At 32.5% G+C, this 23,150-nt stretch overlaps 1 protein-coding gene across 6 annotated transcripts; it reads left to right on the top strand.

Moving 5' to 3' along the window:
• Nucleotides 1-2,462: 2,462 nt before the first annotated feature.
• Nucleotides 2,463-22,741, top strand: LOC121123933 (kinesin light chain 1). Of its 6 annotated transcripts, none has more exons than XM_040718999.2 (3): nt 2,571-2,773; nt 20,062-20,368; nt 20,425-22,741. In XM_040718999.2, the coding sequence occupies exon 3, from the start codon at nt 20,535-20,537 to the stop codon at nt 21,321-21,323; it is 789 nt and encodes a 262-aa protein (XP_040574933.1). In that variant the 5' UTR covers nt 2,571-2,773; nt 20,062-20,368; nt 20,425-20,534; the 3' UTR covers nt 21,324-22,741. The 6 variants fall into 6 exon arrangements, with proteins under 6 accessions (XP_040574929.1, XP_040574933.1, XP_040574932.1 ...); XM_040718998.2 differs by adding an exon at nt 10,471-10,505 and having other exon boundaries at nt 20,062-22,741; XM_071890827.1 differs by lacking the exon at nt 2,571-2,773 and adding an exon at nt 19,695-19,817.
• Nucleotides 22,742-23,150: the final 409 nt, after the last annotated feature.

Here is a 23,150-nt window from a genome sequence, read left to right as displayed (position 1 = left end):
AATTTTGTCTTACTACCAACTGATTTAGGATCGGGTTTCCCTTGTTTCTGTACGGAGGAAAGGTTGCGGTATACGAATAAAAATAAGGACATTTCTGTTAAATACATTTTTTAAAGAGAAAAGTACGCAAATGTTTGATTACTATCAAGTGTGCCATAGCTCTATTTTCACCAAATAAAGAGGAGCAGAATAATTATATGACAACATGGACGACCTTATCACATATAAATTTCTCTCTCAAGTGTTCATATATCCTCATATTTTATAAATATATATAAAAGTATGTCCCAGATCTGAGAAGGAGTGAAGTATATTGATATACATTTATTTGTAAATGTATATCAATATACAATTTCTCACATTTAAAAAAAGATTTATATTATAGGCAGTGCCAATTTAATCAATTCTTTCTTTTTCCCTTCCCTTTCTTTTATTTCTTCTCCTTTTCCTTTCACCATTATTAAGTCCGCGGGAAAATTCAAAAAAAAAGAATAAAGCGTGAAGTGATCCTTTTAAGTAATGTTTATATTAGGTCAAGTAAAAAGTTTTGACTATTATTTGCTAGATGTCTTTAGTGACCTATATTTCACTATTAATACATTGCAGAAATAAAGTATGCTTAAAAGTGAAGCGTACACTTAAAAATGTTCATTTACAGCTTTGTGTTTCGTGAAACCAGTTGTGTATGACGGCGTTCTAAAATGGAAGTAAACAAAGGCAGAATTCGAGACATTTTTCAGCATCACTACAGCCAAGGTGAACAGGCGGAGAAGACGCCCGAAAAATTGTTCTTTTTATGGACCCAATACAGTATGTAATGCAACAGCAAAGCAGTGGATCCAAGGATTACGTTCTGGTAATATGAACGTCAAAGATGAGGCACGTTCAAGTAGGTCAATCATCAAATATGTCGATAAATATTGGAAATCGTCGAGTTGGGCTGGCATGATAATTTTATTTATTTATTTTTAAATTTTATTGTCAAAATGAAATTAAAAACGCTCATAAATAGGATCTGATTATATAGTATAGAACATTGTTGATATCGATCATTTTGGGGGGCAAAACAATTATGTTTATGTTTTTGTATAAGAACAAAATCCCTTCTTTTGTTAATATTGAGGAAATTAGTGAACCATTGTATGCCACAATGGGGCATACAAATAAAAGGACTTAAACATTACCACCTATTAGAAAAAAGTGTATCTCTCCATGGCCTAGTTTTATGGAACATCGGACCCTAAAATTCATTAAAAAAATGTTATTAGGACAGTTGTCCAAAATCCTTTTTCCCGAATGAGCACATATTCGAATTACCACTTTAAGAGACACTTTGCCAAATGGACACATTGCTGAACGGTCATCTTGTCGAACGGAAATTTTACCACTAAAATGACGTAGTTACTTACTACGTTATTTCAACTGTTCAAGTTGTATTATAAGTTCTTTCGAAGAGACAAGATATCTAAAGTTTCAAGTAGGAGGTGTGAGACCACAGCACAGTTTATCTATAATTAATTCTATTCTGTGTCGTTATATTCTTCAATCCTAGCTAGTCCAAAATCAAGCCCTCCCCCTCCCCGAATATAATCCTGCAGCTGCCCTGACAAGGGTCCTAATAGCGGTTCAAACTAACAGTTGAAGCATTTTTATAATGTAATGTATCAATTAGTAATCAACACTCAATCATTGTAATTCGTGGCAAATAATTGAACAATTTATCTTTTAAAATTGGAATATCATGAATGGGAATCATAATTACATAGTATTGTAGCATCGATAATTAATCATCAAATATATTATTTATTTAAAAGTGTCCGTTTGGCTAAAGTAAGAGCAACAAAGACCGGTACTATGACTCGCCAAAATTAATTAGGACCGGATTGACAGAACGGCAGTCTTTTTAGACCGACCCAACAGTAGTATTCAATGCAGGGATTAAGTCATTTTTTTATTATTACAGACATTTTATGGAGTTACATCAAGATTTATTGTAAATTCGTTCATTTTATCTAGTACAACGATCAACTTTGAGCCCCCAAAGATGGCGTCTCATTTAATATTAATGCAATTTATGACGTGAGTTAAAATGATCTATAAATCAAATTAAAAACCGGGATGATTATTCTTCCATTTGATTCCAAAACCGGTTTATGAAGAAGAAGGGGGGAGAGAGGCTTTCTATTTTGAGGATTCTTTTCTTTTCTAATAGACGTCTGTCGTCCCAGAGAGAAGCTTTCAAATCATCTACAGCGAGTGAATGGGTAGGGGGGACGAGGCATAATTATTTGCAGAAACTTCTGCCTCAAAAGCATATAAATATAAGGTTTATGTAATATGTTAAGAGATCGATAAGTTGCTTTTTGTCATCCGCCCTTATTTTTTCGCAGTGGAAAAATAAAGGGAGAAAAGAAAAGTATGAGTGGAAGAGAAAGAGCGCCTGCTCTTCAAGTTTCTTTTTCGGAGTAAATATTATACTGCGTAGACTAGGGTAGTAAAGGAGCAAAGCAAGTGGGCGCGCGGTGTAGGAGAGGGAAAAAAATTAAAATTTAAAAAAACATATTGAGAGCAGTGAACATCTCTTTCTCGATACTTGCGGAGTAATTTTTCCCTTACGACTGCATCGAATCCTCGACCTGTGTCATGAACTCTTATTTGTATTATATTGAATAGTTTTCCAGTGAACTCTCTCTCTGTGTACATCTTTTATTTTCCAGACTCTCCCATAAAGTGGACCAGTGACGTCATTTACATCCAACCTAAGATCCTTTTAGTAAGTATGAAGCTAATTACCCAATAGGGGTAGAGTATTAATAATTAGAATCTCTGATTGGAAGATTTGAATGTGATATGTGCGCCATCTAGGAATCAAAATTCGTACAAGTATTTTTTCGCAGTTGGGGAAGTGCATTTCTGAAGGGTTTAATGGTGGAACAAATATTTATAAATCTAGGGAGGAACCCTTTTCCAGTAACTCTAGCCCCCTCTGTTTTTTGCAATTATTATTTCTTCAATTCATAAAAGGAAGGATTGAAGAGGGGATTTCATATAAATAGTATGCATTGCCCAAGTCCTTTTTATAACCTCCATACTTGACTCAGTCCATGTATATGATATCATGAATAAAAATATAAATGATAATCCCTCCATTTTAATCTATTCCAAATTAAATATTTGTCTTCATTATCAATCCTTGAATCGTTTATGATATTTTTAGATAGATTAAGGACTATGTACATAATATATAAAATAATAGGAGCGATTGCTAAATGCGTCGTCCTTTAACATAAAAACAATCTTGAACTAAAGTAGAAAATTTCGATTCCGGATATTTTACACGCTACAGCCCAGTATTTCAACGCTATATTTTTAAGTCAATCATATGCTTAGTATTCAAATAACTGGAATGCATGTAGATATAGAAGAATTTTACTTATAGTTTGAAACCTTTATTTGCTTAAAGAGACTTATATTGACCCAGATATGACCATTTTCAAATACATACAATCTATCAATTTTCATCATTTTACTGTGAGGATCAATTTTGCCTACGTTTAGAGCAATATGTGTCACACTCAAAGCATGTGTTGATAGAAATCGACGGTTATTCGTCGGTTATGTAGGTAATCCAAATTCTATTTTGATCACATCAGCTTGCTTATGTATTGACGCAGTAGATGTTATATATGTATATATATACAGTCCAATATTTCATATACATATTTGAGTCAAATATAGGCTTATTATTTAACATACTGGGATGAATTATGATACATAAAATTTTTAACTATAGTTTGGAACCTTTATTTGATTTAAGAGACTTAAATTGGGTCCCCTATGGCCCATATAAGCATAAAAACCATCCATGTCTCATTATTTTATTGTGACTATCAATTTGGTGTCTTTAAGGGCAATGTGCGGTACAACCAAAGGGTTAATATGAATCATTTGTGAATAGAAATTGAATAATATTCGTGGAAGAAAAACTATTATAATCCTCACTCAATATTGTGATAAATTATTCTTGCTTATTTTTGTGCTCAGGGGTTGCATCTTTAATTTATTGGATAGAAAGGATCCGGGACTTGAATGGGTCCAATAGGAAAAGCTAACAGTACAGTTCTTTAGTTTTTCCAAATAAAATAAGTACTTTGTAATGAATAAAAATAAATATATATACGATGTGTACAAGTTGCGATTTTGGGCAAGTTGGAAACAGAAAATGTAATAAAGAATTGACAGTAGATTTGTGATGCAGATTTTACAATAATGGAATATTCCATGGATTATCGATATAATAGGTCTAGTAAAAAAAATCCATTATTTTCCAAAAGATAGCTATTCGTTGTATATGATCGGTTTACTCTATAAGGCGTAAGGAAGAAAAGATTTCGCACTAAAAAGACTTTTCAGACACTATTGTGATTGTTTGACACAGTATTGTTTGAGCGGTCTTCACAAAGATGAACACCAACGAAGAGAAAATACGCCATATTTTACATGCAGCAAGCCAAATGGTTGAAAATATGAATAGTGTCCTGATATTGTAAAAGCCAATCACGTGCAATTTTGGTTTCGTGGATCCCGTTCCGGTTATTTTGATGTCAAAGATGCGCCACACTCTGGAAGACCAATTGTCGAAAATGTTCATAAAATAACGAAAATCGTCGAGCCCGATCCTCATGTAAGCACTGTTACGACTACCAAGGATATAATCATTAATTCCATTAGAAATAATAGATTTCTTTATACTACCCCTTATATTTATAGTTAGGTACATCCCTTAATTTGTAATACATTACTATCCACATGTGAACAACAACCGTTTTTGTGATTGTAAAAGCTATTTAGAGGAACTAAGTAGCTAATCAGTGGGTATTATGTCTAAGTTACTTTGTCTGCATAACAATAGAGTTCATACCTAATTAATCAAAGCAAGCAAATCTGGAAAACATCATTTATTCTGTAGAGGAAAGATAAAAAAACTTGTAGTTTGTAATGACAAAAAGAGTACGAGAAAAGGCGAGAGTGCGACATATGGTACACCTGATTTTAGACGACATTTGTTAATATCAGCTGCCCGTTATATTATTGGGGGGTTGAAAATTAGTTACTGCTCTAAAGAGGATAAAATTTACATTTAAAATAGGATTAGTGCAGTGAAAATATCATAATTATATTTAAATTCGAATGTGTTTATTTTATTATGCCTTTTTAAAACAATTTATACCAAGGATAGGGTAGATTGATTTCTTCAGGTGGAGAAGGTAGTAGTAAAGGTAGGTTTTTTTAATTTCAAACTACTCGGCTCTACTTAAATTAATGATTTTCATCTACACTCAAGCTTGAGAAAAAACAGTTTAGTTTGCTATTATTTTGAGGAGCCACATAGTTAATATATAAAATCTTCATAATATTTAAAAGAAGATCTTCCCTAAGGACTGTTTCTTTCTCCCACCTTCTACATATTATTGCTGAAAAGGAATTTTTATTCTAATAAAAAGTTGTCAAGACAGAGACTCCATCTGAAATAACAACCAATTCCATTTATAATCACTACTTCAAATGTGTATTTATTAAGTATATGTATATGCTGTTTTTATAGCATAATAAGCCATGTTAGTCCATACTTACTTCTCAGTTATTAACAAATGTTTTTTTAAAGTCTATTATTGTTATATAACTCCTCTTTAGCCTACATTTGTATACGAAACGATCTACGTAGTTGTACTGAACACATTTTATTTTATATTTATGTTATAATATCGTTTTTATCCATCATTTGTTGTTTTAGATGTAAGGAACATCTATGTACTCACAGATATTTTGTCATCCCTCCAAGTTGTACTTGTATCTCTCATTTTAATTGCAATATCGACAACAATATATGGATACGTGATTTTTTTTTAATTTGGTATATCCTATTCATAACATGTACATATATGTCGCTTAAAAAAATCATTTTAGAAGGGATTATCCCTTGGTTGCATTTTATAATACATACAAGGTGGTCCATTGAAATTGGAACACTTACTAATTCATTCATTAATGAAGGTTGATCAATTTAAATTAAATGGTATTTCGAAACGTTAAAGCATACAAAATTAGATACAAAACAAGATGAATCTGAGCTCTCTAGCTTAGGTACAAGTCGAGAAAAGGACATTTGAACGTGATCGACGAATTTCTATTCGTGTACTCCAAACAATGGGCGTCACCAGAACCACTGTCTACGTCGTTAGCAAGTCCGAAATGTTGGAGAGGAAGAAGGGCTCTGTCAAAGAGGCTAAACTGGATACGTAGGAGATAAAGAAAACAGCCCAGGACAATCTCTTCAAGTTCATGAGGGCCCATGCAGGAGATCTCAAAGTTGGAGAGTTCACCTTTGGAACCAGTAATAAAAGAACCCATCCCCTCCGTTGCAAAACTCTTTTGAGTTCTTTAGAACTATTTTTGCCCCTCTAGAGCTCTGACGCCAACCCCCTTGACTACACCTTTTGTGTGCATGTCCAGGGGAAGGAATACAGTGTTTGTCATCCCAACACCGAGGCCTTTTTTATAAAAAAAAGTTCTGAGGGATTTTCCGTATTTTAAAAAGCTTTTATTTCATCGTGCATAATATATTATATTGATCTATCCAATTCTGTCTTACATAACCTCATAAAAGTGTTATAATATCCTGTGAGTATAGGTTTAAAAAATATGAAAATGTAAGGTAGCCCTCTTTTTGACATGATTTTTTTATTTTCCAAAGGTGTTAAAATTACTCTTGAAGAGAGAACATATAAATATAAAGTAACCACTAGAAGCTGAAAGACGAAAAGTAACTAAAGTTTTGTTGTGGAGTTATAAGTCCTTGTTGTACTCAGAGTAGACTGGAGGATCGATAGGGAAGTGGCTATGAGAAACACAAATCCCACTCGGTATCTATCAATGATATAGGTAGTAATTATTCCCATGTCGATCCTCAACTCTACTCCAAGTCCAAGGACTTACACTTACATATAACCAGGGATGTCATTTCTGTAAAGAAAACACTATTTTTTTTAAATTAGAAGAGGTTAAAGGTTGTTGTGGGCGCTCTTGTCTTCTTTTTTGCTCATTATTCAATTGGTCGTTGGAGGGTGTTCACTTCTCCCTCTGAAGTAAGCATTCTCCACCTCTCTTTACTTTAAATTGTTTTAAAAACGTACGATAAAATAAATATATGTGAATTTATATATAATTTTAATTTTTCCTATTTTAAATGTGGAAGGTTATTAAGTAGCAATTCATTTTCTCCCCTCAAATCATATAACAGGCAGCTGGTATTAATAAGGGTCTTAATTCAGAAGTACAATAAGTCTTGCTCCCATTAGAGTAAAAATTAACTGTCATGACCTTTCATTTGATCATCTACAAGCAGCTGTGATGGGGAGAGGGGGGGAGAAGGATATAAGCAAGAATTACTCCAATATATATCCCCAATTATACTCTTAGTTTGTCCAACGAGGACTTACACTTCCTGAGCAAACTCTCATTGTTAATCTGCGTCTTTCATGAGGACACACAGTTGTTATTACTCTATACTTGGATATTCAGTCTTCAAGAGTTAAATTATAATTATAACAGCTTTGATAAATAAAAAAACTTTTTCAAATCATCAACTAGAAAAAACCACTCCCGCTTTTTAGGACATATTTCATTTACTTTACACTATAAGGCACTGAATTCTTTATACTTTTGGTTGTATATAAATATTTCTTTTCCAGAAGTACCTGCTTGTTTCTTCCAAATTGATGTTGTTGTATTGTATATACCACAAAACAATCCCTTTTTTTTGTTTGCATAACGTATATGATAAAAACTAAGGACTCCATAAAATAATTAGTAATATTACGACAAAACTTACTGCATTATGCTCTATTGATATAAATGTAGCTGTCGAAATATGTTATATAATCTTTAATTTTAATATATATATATATATATTGTGTACAAGTTGCGATGTTTGTGCAAGTTGCGACTTGCTTAAGCAAATTGTACAAGATACAATTTATTCGTCTTAAAATGGATTATTTGATTACTAAATGAGTAATTCTAATGATCTTCTATTCAGTGATAAGTTATCATTTCATTTTGATCTATTCAAATTACACGGTTATATTGTATAATATAACTTTGGGGATTTGAACCGTATAATGTGCTACAGAATTCTGATATTCGCGTCATTGAAGAGTCTAAAATCATACCATTAACAATTATGGATAATTCATTGGATATTCAAATATTGCATTATCCTTATCGAAAGTACTGTAAATCCTTCATTTAAAATTAATCATCATTGGCTGCAAATTGTACAAATTGCTTATACAAATTACGGCATGTACAGAATTTTAAACTTTGACCAGATATAATTTATTAATTAACAATAGAATGTTAACAAAATTAATAATATAATTAGATGTGTGTCTGAGCTCTCTTAATCATCAATGTAGCCACCCTTAGCGGCCGAGCACTCACTGTGGATGTTGTCCTCTGCCATGGCGTCCAGTGCTGGCTTGAGGGCCTCGATTTTTGGATGACGGACACTCCAAGCCCTCCCCTCGACATGCAGCCAAAAGATGTAGTCGAGGGGGTTGGCATCAGGGGTGTAGGGGGGTAATAGTGTCAGATAGTAGTTCAAAAAATGTCTTGTAGGTGTGAAAAGTGGGCTCCCCCTCCCCCACTAGGTTATTTCCATCCACTTTTCACTTTTTGGATAGCGCTCTCTGGACAGCTTTGGACTTGAGGAATTGGTCTGGGGTGTTTTCTTTTACTCCTCCGGGTACAAATTGACCATTTTGACATAGTCCTTTTTCCTCTCTAATGTTTCGGACCTACTGACGACATAGACAGTGGTTTTGGAGACAAAGAAATTCCTCTATCAAGTGTAATTTTCTCGACTTGTACGTAAGCTAGGGAGTTCAGGTTTGTTATCTTTTGAGACTAATTTTTTATGCTTTAATATGCCAAAATATAATTTAATTTCAATCACTCAATCTTCATTAATTATTGAATTAGTAAGAGTTCAGATTTCAATGTACCACCCGATACATATATATATATACTCAATTCATTACAGATTAAATCGTTTGATATGTTCAAAAAAACTATATAACTTTACTACTATCTTTTCTTATTATTATATCATCTAAGTCCCTGATCTTTTCTTTTCAATAAACTAAACATGTGGGCCCTGAACACTAAAGAAAGCTTATACGAATATTCGTCATTATTTATCAACAAATCATTCTTATGAACACTTTAAGTATGCTACAAATTACATTTAAAAACGATAGTCACAATACAAGACTAAGAAATTGATAGATTCAGGGTCTATATAAGTATTTTAAATCAAATAAAGCTCTAGCGAAAATTCTGGGATATCTTAAATCATTCCAGAAATTTAAATAGTAAGCCTATAATAGACTCAAATATGTGTGCCTATAACATAAAAGTAAGCTATGATACTTTTTCTCATTATTGAGACAGTATGATAAATATATCTGTTGATATGATTACTATAATTTATATGAATTTAAAAAAGTGATTAAGTTTTTAAGAGCCGCAGTTTTTAAGGTTAATTGAACTTGATAAAAATCAGATATTTACTAACACTGATCATAAAAGATTCTGAGACGTCATGACGTGAAAATTATTTTCATAGAAGAGTTTTTGCGAGAATAAAACAAAGAAGAAAGGAATTCGCTGTTCAAGAACTAGCCTCATTAACTGAAATGGATTATATTGATGATATCAAAATTTGATTTAAAGTTCAAATCCCGAACGATCAAAATGGACTGAGCTTCTAATTAATATGTTCATGTACAAATTGAAACAAATATCCATCATATTAATAACTTGTTGGACAGCTTTTCAGTGTTTTAATATTGTATTTGACTCAGTAAAAAATCCTCTTCACTTGTTCATTGAAGTAAAAAACTTATGTTCCAGTTTGCTTTTATGTTATCGCCACACATATGTCTATAAAATATTGACCTTTATTTTGTATGCAAGTTGGGAAGTTTTTCTTTTTTGTTCAATATTGTTTTTATGTTGACGTACCATATGTGTTAATAAGTTGGATGAAAACGTAGTTTTTCACATTGTTAACTCAATTTCTATGTACATGTAATTATTGATCATGTTTGTTTGTGTAAATTTCCAATTCACTAAGTGTTTTATAATAGTATTTAACACATTTGATCTTCTACACTTTATTTTCCAGACGAGAATTATGTGTGTTCCTTTATTTCAATCTTAGGGAAATACACATAACATTGCAATTCATAAATTCTGCTTGTAATATATTTATGGCATATACCTAATATATATATATGTGTTTTATATATTTTTAAACAGGTTATAGCCTTGGATTTGACCGTCTTTTCATATAAATAATATTTGCCGTGGGATATAACTTATAATGAGAGTATATTTACGTTTTAGGCTTGTTTCACTTGCCCAAAACATTGCGTCTTGAGGTAATTCGATGTTATTCATCTTTCCTTTTTATTAAATGTACAAAAATGCCCAAATTGTGTTGTAAAATACTTTCGATGACTACTACTTATTAGTGATGAGACGATTTAAAAAAATACAAATTCCGATGCATTTCTATATAGTATAAATTTCCAATTCCAATTCTTTCATATTTTAAATAACAGTTAAAAAATACCATCAGGGCTGTCCACAGGATTATAATTTAGGGGGCTTGATTCTTGGAATTTAAAAAAAAATTAGATAATAAATTTTATGAAAGAAGAATTCAAATGGACAATTTGATATTTAAAAATATTTCAAAAATCCACAACTACACACCAAAAATTAAAAAATTTTGAAAAAAAATTCCTAAAATCCACAGTTGTTCAAAAAAAAATTCAAAAATCCTCAGCTGGTCACAAAAAGTTTCGAAAAATCCACAGCTATTAACAAAAAGTTAAAGTTTTTGGGAAAAAATTTCTATAATCCACTGCTGTTTACAAAAAAACTAACTATTTTTGAAAGAAAATTTCAAAAATTAAATTTTTATGAAAAAAAAAAAAAAATTCAAATTGACAATTTAATATTTAAAAATATTTCAAAAATCCACTATTCACAAAAAAAAAAGTTCAAAATGTCACAGCTATTCACAAAAAAATAAACTTTTTTAGTAAAACATTACAAATATTAAACTTTTTGGGGGAAAAAAATCCAAAATACATAATTATTCCGACTAAATTAAAAAATTTTGGCAAAAAAAAAAGTTCAAAAATTAAATTTTGATAAAAAATAATTTTTTAAATATAATTTAATTATTCAAATTTTTGAAAAAAAGAAAAACTTATTTCTGAATACCAATATATTTTTGAAATTTTCATAATTTTCTTTTTCAGAAATTAGAAGAGTTGTTAAACTCCAGTAATTAATAAGAATTAGAATTGCAAATTAAATATTATTTTCCCCGATGTCAAACCCGGCCCCGATTAATCGTCCCATCACTACTACTTATATTATTTTTTAAACCTTGTGGACTAACAAAGATGTGTGCTGTGTGTTTTTTTTTGTTTCTTCTTCACGGAAGTCTATTATTGAATTATTAGATTTCGCAGATTTTAAGGTCATGCATGAGGAATCATTTAAGGGAGCGGAGAATGGGTTTTGGATTACTATATCTCGTTATATATTATTGTGTTAATGTTTTTCATTTATAAATTTTATGTATATATAAATATGCTATTTATATATTTTAAAAATTTTTACCATAAAAGAAATTGATATATAAATATAAAGGGCTCTAAAGCAAATATTAAACCTTGAAATCGACTTATCCACAGAGTAGAGAGATATATATTTTTTAAATCCAATCACCATTTAAGGAAATAACCAAATAAAGAAACAACAAATGATAGGTTATAATAGTACCTACTAGTGTTGAGACTCGCTCCATAACCGATCTTAGGTTTTTTTTTTCGGTTCGGTGTTGAGTTATTTTTCTAGACTGATATGGACCGATATCTTAGTGGTTTGAGGGGTGTCTGCAAGATTATATACATACATTTATTTTGGGGCGGATGAGGGGGGGGGAAATTTAAAGTAAAAAAAAAAAAAAAAAAAATCAACGATTACATTTGACCAGTCAATTTTTGTTGACAAAATTTTTTTAGGTTCAAAAATCCACAGCCATTCACAAAAAACTAAATTGTATCGAAAATAACTTATTTAAAAAAAAAAAAGTCGAAAATTCACACTTATTCACAAAACATAACATATTTCAAATATTAAATTTTTAGAAAAAAAAATTTAAAATTCAAAGCTGTTCTGGAAAAATTTCAAAAATCAACAGTTCAAAGAAATTTACATTTTTTGAAACAAGAATCAAAAATTATAGTTCAAATATTACATTTATTGGAGAAAAATTCAAAAAAAAAACATAGCTATTAACTGAAATTTAAATTTTGTGGGTTTTCTCACCTTAGTACCCAAAAATAGTACTCCTTATTGACCGGTTGTCCCTTTGGTGGAACAAACAATGATCATCACCTTGACCTTTGATCGACTCCAGAGTTGTTGTTTTTCGATTTTGGCTCGTTTTTCTACCTCCATTCTGATGATTGTTGGTTTGTTTGGATGTCATAATCATAGACCCACCTTAAATCTCTTCAGCGCAGGCATTTTAAATTTATAATGTACAGTACTTTTTTGACAGAAAGTATATAGCCTCTAAAAGAATATATATTCATGTACATCAGTAATGATGATTTTAGACATTTTTTAGTGAGAAAATAAGATTTTTGACATTTTTCATTGCAGTGGGGATGTTAATAACGTCAGTTGTGTTTGTAAAACTGGAAACCTCGACGTAAAAAGAGGTCATATAAAGTAAAGTGTGTTGCATAAATCAAATACGTATAAATCATAAATAAGGCGGATAGAAGAGAAAATTTTTCCATAGATTAAGATTGGAAAAAATCGCACTATATATTGAGACCACGCGCTTGGGAGAAATGTACTCTTGAACTCAATGTACGCACGTATATGGACTTCAAAGACAATTCTTCAGTAAGATTGAGTAAATTGAATACTATAATGTTTACTTATATATAACCGGTGGAACTCTATCTGACCAATTAAAGAAACATTTAAAAATAATATCTTGCAATGAGTCACGATACTATGTTTTTACCAACTAATTTTGGTCCTTTCTTTCTTTTAATTTACGGAGGAAAGGTTGCGAGATATAGTAAAAGTAACAACGCTAGAGGCAAATTACTATTTTTCTTAATTTTGATGAAAGATTGGTACATAATCTTATTTAATTTGATGGCCCACATCTACAACAATACTAAGATCAAAATGAAATGATCATACATGTATGCGCGTCTAAAACTGAACACTCTGAAATTTTTAAAAATAGTTAAATAATTCTGTAATTTTTTAAGTGGTCGACGAATTAATTTATTTAACACAAAAGATGAGAGTCTTTGACACATGTCTATTCCATATGATCGCCCATGTTCTCCACTACCAACTCCAGCCTGGACCGGAACTTGCTGTATGCCTTGGCGATGAAGCTCTGGTCGAGGTTGGCTCAGGCATTCTTGAAGGCAGACTTCAGCTGGTCCTTGGACTTGTATTGGACTCCCGACTGCATCCCCTTTAGACGCCCAAACACTCAGGCGAGTGAGGCGGCCAAGAATACCGATCGAAGAAGGCTGGAGACCCGATTTGAAGTGTTTCCTTGTCTACAGGCTTGAGGGCTTGACGAGGGGTTCTCTTGTAGACCTTAAGACCAAGATCTTTCTTAACCAGCTGGTCCATGGTCCTTCTGCTGACGTTAACTCCCTGGAGAGGCCGCTGACGGTGACGTTACCTCTCTTGTCCTCGACATACTTTTTCACGGCAGCAACCATTTCGTCTGACCTTCGAGGCCTTGACTTAGATCTATTGGTCACCTCAGGAGGAGTTACTTTGGCTACCACGCCTTGAACGGTAGTGCGGCGGCAGTTCAGAACCTTGGCAATTTCAGTGGGAGTTTTACCCCGCGCGGTAAGTTCCAAAATTGCGACTCGACGTCTCTCCAGTCTCTCCATATTATCGGCTGTTATTTCACTGTTGCTATTTAAATTTTGCTGGAGTTTAGTTTATAACTAGTTTAGACCCTTGCCTCGAAGTATAAACCGGTTTGAACTCTATAAAATCACGAATATGTGCATGGTGTAAAATTTAAAGAAGTGTTCAGTTTTAGACGCGCACGCCTGTAGTATCAAATAATAAACTATTGTAGGCGTTTTGCCTAAAGTATTTAGCGTGTATACAGGTTGCACTCTGTATAATGCACCCTGATATTTAGGATATACGTATTTTATTATCTCAGAAAATAATAATACAGTCATATTAATGAATCCTCAAATGGATTTTGCAGCATTTTGGCACTGATGAAGTATAAGTAAACATTATGGTATTATATTCACTCCATCTGATCTAGGAATATTTTGGGGAAATCCATATACATAAAATATATTTCTTTCTTTAGGAATCGCCTGAGCGCGAACGCACATTGAATTAAGGAGAATAATTTCTCCTGAGCGCGTTGCGGATGATCATCCATGGCGATTCCATCATGTGGTATTGAACGTGTGCATCATATTAGGAAAGAAAAAATGATTTTGAGCCCATTTCTACGGGGGTTTTTTGTTTGTGGGGGGGGGCGAAAGGTTGTGTGTTACAATAAATATAATTACCTGAAATAATACCGAAATAAGGGACTCTGGCTAAAATTATAAGGTCTTAGATAAGATTTTCAAACCAGACCCTAACACTAGTGCTTTACATAGTCAAGAAAGAGGTAAACCAAATGTTGTTATTTATGTAAGACAATTAAATATACATATATTATAATTCCTGGTAGTTTTTGTTCAATTTTTTTTTCTCTGACCACAATTATATCATTATTGATAATAAATTTTAATGTTGACACTTCCGCCATGATAACTCCTTACGTTGCTGTACTCCTCTAAGCGTTCTCTTCTTGTTAGTATCTTGAATTGTACATATTGTGTAGGGGGTATATTAAGCACACGGTCCTGTTTTGTACAAGTATATAGTATACGGTATGAGTCTGAGTTATTGTCCGACGTAGAACAGAAAAAACTTTATTGTATTAATATATTTATGAGCGTGCTCACACGTAGTTACTCAATATTGAGATATTATCTCCTTAAAAAAATGCACAAAATCAGTTAGTAATTAGTCAGCTCTTTTCAACTATGAATGTAGTATTCAATAAGTATTCAAAACTTAAGAATTATATGTTCTAGCCAGGCATCTCGTACTTTAATCTTCAGGTATCTTGTCTCTTTGAAAGAGATTATGATAAAAATTCAACAGCAGAACTGAAATCGTTAGTAAATACGTCATTTCAGATGTTACCATACACGGTCAATAAGGATAGGTCCTAGGACTGACAAAATTGTATTAGACTCCAGTTTTTATAAATAATGATTGAATAAGGAACAAATGTATAAATTTAATAACTTGTGCATGTACTAATTTGTGTTTATTTCATTCCTCTCACGGGTGCTTGCAGCTGATCTAATAAAAACTTCATGATAGCTAACCCACTTTCCTCCCAAACATTCTTCAAATTGTCAGGTTTACCATGTTCACGTTCGGTTTCTTGAATTTTACATACTGGCAGGACATGCTTCATGCTAATTATGGATCACTGAGCCTCTTAAATCTAAAATATTCTACTCCAAAGCATGAAAAAAAAAATAGAATGCTAGTATTTATTTATATTAAAAAAAAACCATGTAGTTTCATTACATTAAACTACTTGCTTTTAACTAAGTAAATACTCCCAATTAAGAATTAACTCTCATCTTTTGCCAAGTGGGGGATTTTAATCTTATTGGGAATGCGTTCTTTCAAAATTTTAGAGGTGAAAAAAGGCCTGAAATTAGTTGGTAGTTAGCCAATTCATCTCCCCAAATACGGGATTATAATTCAATAAAAGCTCACAACTGAAAGAGGGCTCATTTTAATTAAAGCAATCAATGTTCAGGAAAACACTGATTAGGAGAAAAAGGCAGAAACATCGACAAGTAAGACTGTATATTTTGTGTGCTTTTCAGAAGTATCGTTGAACCTCCATTTCAAAATGGAGCTGACAAATAAAATGACTTTTAAACCCTTACTGTCCATCAAAAATATATCTCTTGAAGATTAAAAGACTGGCCAGGCAGATTAAGTTAATTGAAATAATTGTATTTCTATAGAGACTACTTTGTTAGTCATTTCTAGTCTATATATATATATAAATCAGACCCTAATATGTATTAGAAATATGTTATTACATCATAATATATTCTTATCCATATAGCGTGGACAATCAATTAAATATTACAGTTGAGAGAATCAGATATTTTTCTTCCAAAAATCCTACTTTTCTCGACCCTAATCGATTCAAAACAGCATTTGTCGTACAAATCTAGTAATTTCATAGGGAAAACTAGATCAGTGGTGTTACCCCCCAGTACATCGTCAAGCAAGGTCGTAATTACCAAGGCACCAATAAGTATTAGTATTTATTAGTCTATGGATGTTGAGTCCTCCATAGTCACTCCAGCCAAGCTCCTACCCGCAATAAAAAAAAATCAGGATTACAGCACTTTCAAGGGCTCTGCGAGATATTGCATAAATAATAAATAAAACAGTGGGTTGAGCATGTTTAATAGGTCGTAATATACAGTGATGAAAATCCTGTGTAAAATGGTCACATTAAAAAAAAGAAACTGAAAATCAACAAGGTAACCCGGACAATTTGAGGCAAGTTTTGGAGGAGATCAGCCACAATCAGCTGAAAAAAGGGAGAAGGAAATAAACAAGACCAAATTGACTAGTCTTGGATAAGAATGTTTGCTCCAACTGGCCATCATGACAGTGTAGACATAGCCTTTATTTTCAAGAACTTCTAATTTGTTCACCTGCGTATCGAGACTGCCATTGCTTGTACATGAGGACATATTCAGGGCGTCTGCAGGATTTTGGGAGGGGATAGGTTTTTATTAAATTAATTTTTTTTTTTTTTTTAAATTGCAATATTTAATTTTTTGGAAAAAAATTCCAAAAATCCATGATTATTCACTTAAAATTTCAAATATTCAGAGCTGTTAACAAAAAAATTCAAAGCTGGTACCAAAAATTTCAAAAATTCAGAGCTGGTACCAAGAAATTCAGAGCTGTTACCAAAAAATTTCAAAAATTCAGAGCTGTTTACAAAAAATTTCGAAAATTAGATTTTTCGGAAATAAAAATCAAAAATTCAGAGTTATTCACAGATAATTAAACTAAGTATTAATTTTTTTTTCCAAAAAATATAATATTTCAATTTTTTTTTTTTCTATTAAAAAGAAAAAATCTTAATTTTGGGGGAGCTACAGCCCCTCCAGCCCACACCCTGCAGACGCCCCTGATATTGTATCGAAAATATAGCCATTTATAGTATTTAAACAATTCACAAATTGGTTTGAAGTTGTCCTTACTTGATTCCATAAAAATCACGTTTTTCTTAATTTAGTAATATTCAATACAGGCCTGTGTTGGGCAAATGTGTTCATTTTATTTACTAAAAATATTAAGCCACAAGAATTGCGACGTCAATGAAAATTCTCTATTAAATTTCCTATTTACAATTAATATACCTGTGGGCATTTGAACATTACTGTGAACCGGAATTCTTATCATTTGTGGTTCGTTCATATAAAAACAATGATATACAAAAATGAAGAATAGGAGAGAATCCCAAGTTATCTTTTCACTTCACATATACATCATACAGCCCAATATTTCAACGACATATTTGTGTCAATTATGGGCATAGTATTCAAATTTGTGGGATGGATTAAGATACTCCAAAATTTTATGTATAGTTTACATCCTTTATTAGATTTAAGATACTTATATTGGGCCGGATTTGTCCTTTTATTAACTATAATTTATCATTTTTTTTATTGTGAATAAATGAATATAAACTACTTTAACCGATATTTGCTACACGCCCAAAAGATAGATAGAAATTATACACTCTAGTTTATCCAAGAATATCACACTCAGTTATGAGAACGTCGTTCCAACTTACTTGAGTGTTGACGGCTCACATTTGTCAATTTTTAGTTTAGAATAATTAGAAGTTAAATCTAATATTATTTAAATATATCAACCCTGTAATAGAATTTCAATCATTGCATTATTTATACTCGTTACACGTAGGCTGTTTTTATTTTTTGAGTAGCAACTACTCGGCCCTACAAAATTCTAACATGTACTGTGTACACAATACATGTATTCGTTATCACTTTATTGTTTTATAGGACTCTACTTCTTATTCAATTGTTTGTAGCCTTTGTAAGGTCCCGTGTGTATATATGTTTGTTCCAACCTTTGATTCATCATGAATGTTTGAAACCCGTGGCATATAATAATATCCCATCATATTATGAATGTACAACATTGTTCGTATGTAAAGCTTAAAAAAACTACCTATTAGAGAACTTGTTTGAATCTATCATGTATGTATATAATTTGTAGCCCTGACTAAGATTTTATGTATGTATTAACAATAGTATGCCCCTTATAATTTCTTGTTGCAGAATGCGTTGCCTCCTTTTTTTTTTTAAACTGACGCAGTGCGTAAAGTATGACTCATCATACGCATCAGAAGCGTACAAATCCTCATGGGCCAGCTTCCTTATTCTATATATGTACCTAATATGTGATACCTAAATAAATATATAAATTTACAACGGTAAATACTCCTTTTTAATCACGGTAATTAATGACTCGCATCTTATAGTATAATGGTCGCACTGGGGAGTATATAGAAGGCCGCTACAAAATGGGCTCTAACTCTCTTGAGGAAATGCTACTATTTTGGATTTATACCGAGTGGTACAATAAAATCTGAACACTTTGAATTTTAAACTTCAACAAGATATCATTTATTAATTAACGATAATATTTCAACAAAATTAATACTATGCATAGAGGTGTGTCTAAGCTAATTTAATCATTAATGAATCCGCCCTTGGCGGCATCAATGGCTTTTATGCTGTGGCAGAAGGACTGGCACCAACTACGGATGTACTTCTTTGTCATGGCATCCCAATGCTAGCTGACAGTGGCTTTGAGGGCCTCGATGTTTGTATGGCAGGCCTTCCCCTTGACATGCTCCCAAAAGGTGTAGTAGAGGTGGTTGGCATCGGGGCGAAAGTGTCGAAAAAGAGTCTTGTAACGGAGAAGATGGGGTTTCTTTCATTGCTTGTGTCAAAATTGGCCTCTCCACCCTCACAAGGCTCTGTCCACCAACTTTTTATAGGTGTCTCGACAGTCTGGTATGAAACCCCGAGATTTCTTGCTTGGGCCCTCATGAAATGTAGGGATTGGCATGAGCTATTTTCTTTAACTCCTACGGATCCAGTTTGAGCTTTTTGCCACTCCCGTTTTTCCTCTCCAACGTGAGCGAATTGAAATTCGTGGATCACGTTCAAGTGTCATTTTTTTGAATTTGTATGTAAGCTAGAGAGCTCAGGTTTGTTGTGTCTCGTAACTAATTGTTTATACTTTGATATATCGAAATATGAATTAATTTCAATCACTCAAACTTCATTAATTATTGAATAAGAGAGTGTTCAGATTTCGATGGACCACCCGGTATACATAGTAGTCACACGTGATGTTGGGTAAACAAGCGTGACGTCAGTAATAGCCCCAAAGTATTTCCTCTCTGGCTTGTCTATTTCTTATGATATTATCTTGTACGTTATTTTATAATTAGTCATTAATAGAACGTTCGAATAGTACTGCATCAGATGTTTATTGAAGATTAGCAATTATTTTAATTGTGGATATTATTAACAAATAACTTCTACGAAACCGTATTTTTTTAATAATTATCCTGTTATTTCTTCATTCTGAACCTCCCTATAAGTAAATCTGCCTCTATTATGCATAATTTAATATGTTTGTAGTATAACTGTATTTTAATTTCTCTTGTTTCAGGTGTGTGTTGGACCTATTTACGTGATCTAGCACATAGTAAGCTTGACCTTCGAGAACGACGACGTCTTGACCCTGAAAAGTACTACTTACTACCATCATTGAGAGTCGTCTCTTGAAAAGTCTTCTTTAATAATTGTTTGATTAAAGAATTTTTGAGCGCGCTTCGTTTTTGGGGGAAAGAACTACTGCTAGGGAACGACGATGATGGGTGCGATCTTTGAGGGAGCGTGTGAATCATGAAACCAAAAAAAATTATCAGTGTAGTGTAGAATGAGATTCTGGGAGGACCCGGATTGATTCATTATTGGTACATTGTTCCATATTATAAAAGTGTCATTTACTCCTTTTCATCTAAATAAATAGAAGTGAAGAATAGTTTTCTGGCAAAAAAAGTGTGTGTAAGTGTGTCCGTGAACAAGTCCAACTCATCATTAACACATCCTTACACAACAAGCAGGAGAAATAATATAAGAATGATCGAAAACACGGAATTAGGCGGGACGAGCCTAACTCAAGATAAAATCGTGGACGAGACCAAAATAGTCCGTAATGGTCTCCGTAGTTTACGAGACGATCATTTTAACATAGTGGGCCCTTTGAGAGAAGAATTTGAGAATGTTAAGAACACAAACACCGGTGTAGTGAATGACAATGATAGGGCACTTGAGCAACGTCTTCGAACTGTGAATGATTCTATAGAGAAATTAGAAATCGGAATAGAGGAGTCCAGTGTTCTCATAGGACTGAGTGAACATTTTCAACGTATAGAGTCTGATCGATCCGTTTTACGCCTAGAAATGGGTCGAATAACGGATGAGAACGACTGGCTTCGAGAAGAACTTACAGAAACACAAAGGAAGCTCAAAGAGGCCTATGAAGAAATTGAGGAACTTCATATAGAACGACGAGAGATGCAGTTTAATGATGAAATTCGTAATATGTCTGAGTCAAATCTTCGTCCCATTACCCCGTCCAAGATTCCCGTTGGAGCTTGGCGGGTTGAAGAGGAAAAGGCCATTAACAGTGCCTTAGATTCTAATCATAACAATAACAACACTATTATGAGTACGAGTAACAAAACCTCTCGATCTTCCTCACCTGCTCCGTCTCGCCTTCCAATCGGGGCTTGGAGAACTAAAGTCAATGCGTACAAATCTGTTATGGAAAAGAAGGAAATCAAAGAAAAGGCAGAGTCGCATGCTCGTAACAAGAGATCCTACTTTAAGCTCAACGCTCCAACCTCTAAAATCCCTTCGAGATGACAAAAATCCCGTCATCTCTAAAAAAAAGTTCATTTTTTTTTGGACGATGGATGAGTGAATCGGATATATTGTTATGTATGATGATGTCATAGTCATTATATTCGCTCATGGTGGCTTTTCTTTGATTGCGTTTTATATATATATATATATATAAATCCAATTATGAAATGAGGTCCTAAGTTTTTCACCTTTTTCTTTTCTTTTTCCTGTGTGATTTTAGACATTCGAAAACTTGTCTTTTTTTCCCGCTTGTATTGTTTTAAAAACAATCCAAGGACTACATACATATATTATGCACTCAACCACACCACACGACTCGTAATGAAAAATCCGTCTACTAAACATATAATATTCAACAAACATTTGCATGCCAATCTCAAAAACTATCTCTCTCTCTCAACTTGCCAGAGTTGAATGAAAAGAGTGTCTCGCTGTTGTATCATCATCTCCTTCCCCATTGCTGCTCATCTTCACCGAACTATATACATATTATTAGATGTACTCAAAGTATAGTTTCCTTTCGGTTCGACGGAATGCAAAAACCCAGGAAGTTGGGGAGTTTTTCTTCATAATCTTCTTCTAGTCGCAGATCGTTATCTATAGTGTGTGCTTAGTGACTTTGAGTGATGAACACGAAAATAAATATATAAAAAGCTAGTCAATAAATAATAATTAATTAGAAGAAAGAAAAAAATAAAGATGAGGAAGAACTATTTAATTATATATTATTAAGTGTGTTTATTTTAGAGGATTTCTACTCTACTAATACGTTTACTTTAGTGCCAGAAATAAGGATTCAGAATTGTTGAAAATAATATAAAGTGAAGAAAACAAAGCGCTAATTATAATCATTATTGTGAAAATCCACAAACCCTACTGAAGAAGAAATCTGCAACACACTTTGTGCAATTACTAAACGTTTTGAAGAACATTGATAATTTTAAAATAATATAATAATAAATCATAGGATTGTGAGGTTGATGTTGACGTCGTCGAAAGGAAGGATGAACGATGATTTCCTTTCTTCTTTCCTATCAAACATCCTCCTCATCAATTGAATTATAAATCAAATTAATAATTAATTACATATGCTATACTTACTTTTAATTATTTTCTATATATTTGTGTGAGTGTCATTATCATCCTACAGAGGAGAGTATCCCTTCAGTGTGTGTTGTTTGTTTTACCGTATCATTATTTTTGCTTACAAATGCCTCCACCTTACCTTATTAGTTACATACAAAAATCCCTACATATTATCCTAATATCCATTTTCTACAAAAAAAAAAAAAAAAATTTAAAAAAAAGTTTTATTCAATTTTAGTCATTGTCTTTATATATTCAATTCAATATTATTAATATTTGTCATAATTTTAACAAGACGATCATTATTAATAAAAGCAACATGGAAAAATATACATACGTCATCTCTATGAGATATATTCGACAGACCGTAGGAGATTGTCCATATCATGCTCTATTAGATCTATCTCCAGAATGTAAAAATCCCTCTCTTTCTTATCGTAATCATCCTACTATATATGCTATAAATAAACAAATTAGATTCCTTCATTATATATCAGGCCTGTAAACCCAATGGTAACATAGTTGCTCTAGAAATTGATCGTTAAGCTAAAATAATTGATGTTTTATTCTTGTAATTATATTGACTATTTATATTTGATTCGATTGGTGGAAGTTTTATTAGCTGTGACCTAAATACAATATACTTTGTAAAGCAGAGGAATATGTAGATTCTCTGTAATTGTAAAAGAATGTTACTTCTAAGACCTTAGCTATAATAACCCCATAGGCATAAATAACCTT

Source organism: Lepeophtheirus salmonis, chromosome 9, assembly GCF_016086655.4.
Source record: "Lepeophtheirus salmonis chromosome 9, UVic_Lsal_1.4, whole genome shotgun sequence".
In the NCBI taxonomy this organism is placed as follows: domain Eukaryota; kingdom Metazoa; phylum Arthropoda; class Copepoda; order Siphonostomatoida; family Caligidae; genus Lepeophtheirus; species Lepeophtheirus salmonis.
The sequence above is the reverse complement of the archived record's forward strand: the minus strand, read 5'-3'. Positions and strand labels throughout refer to the sequence as shown.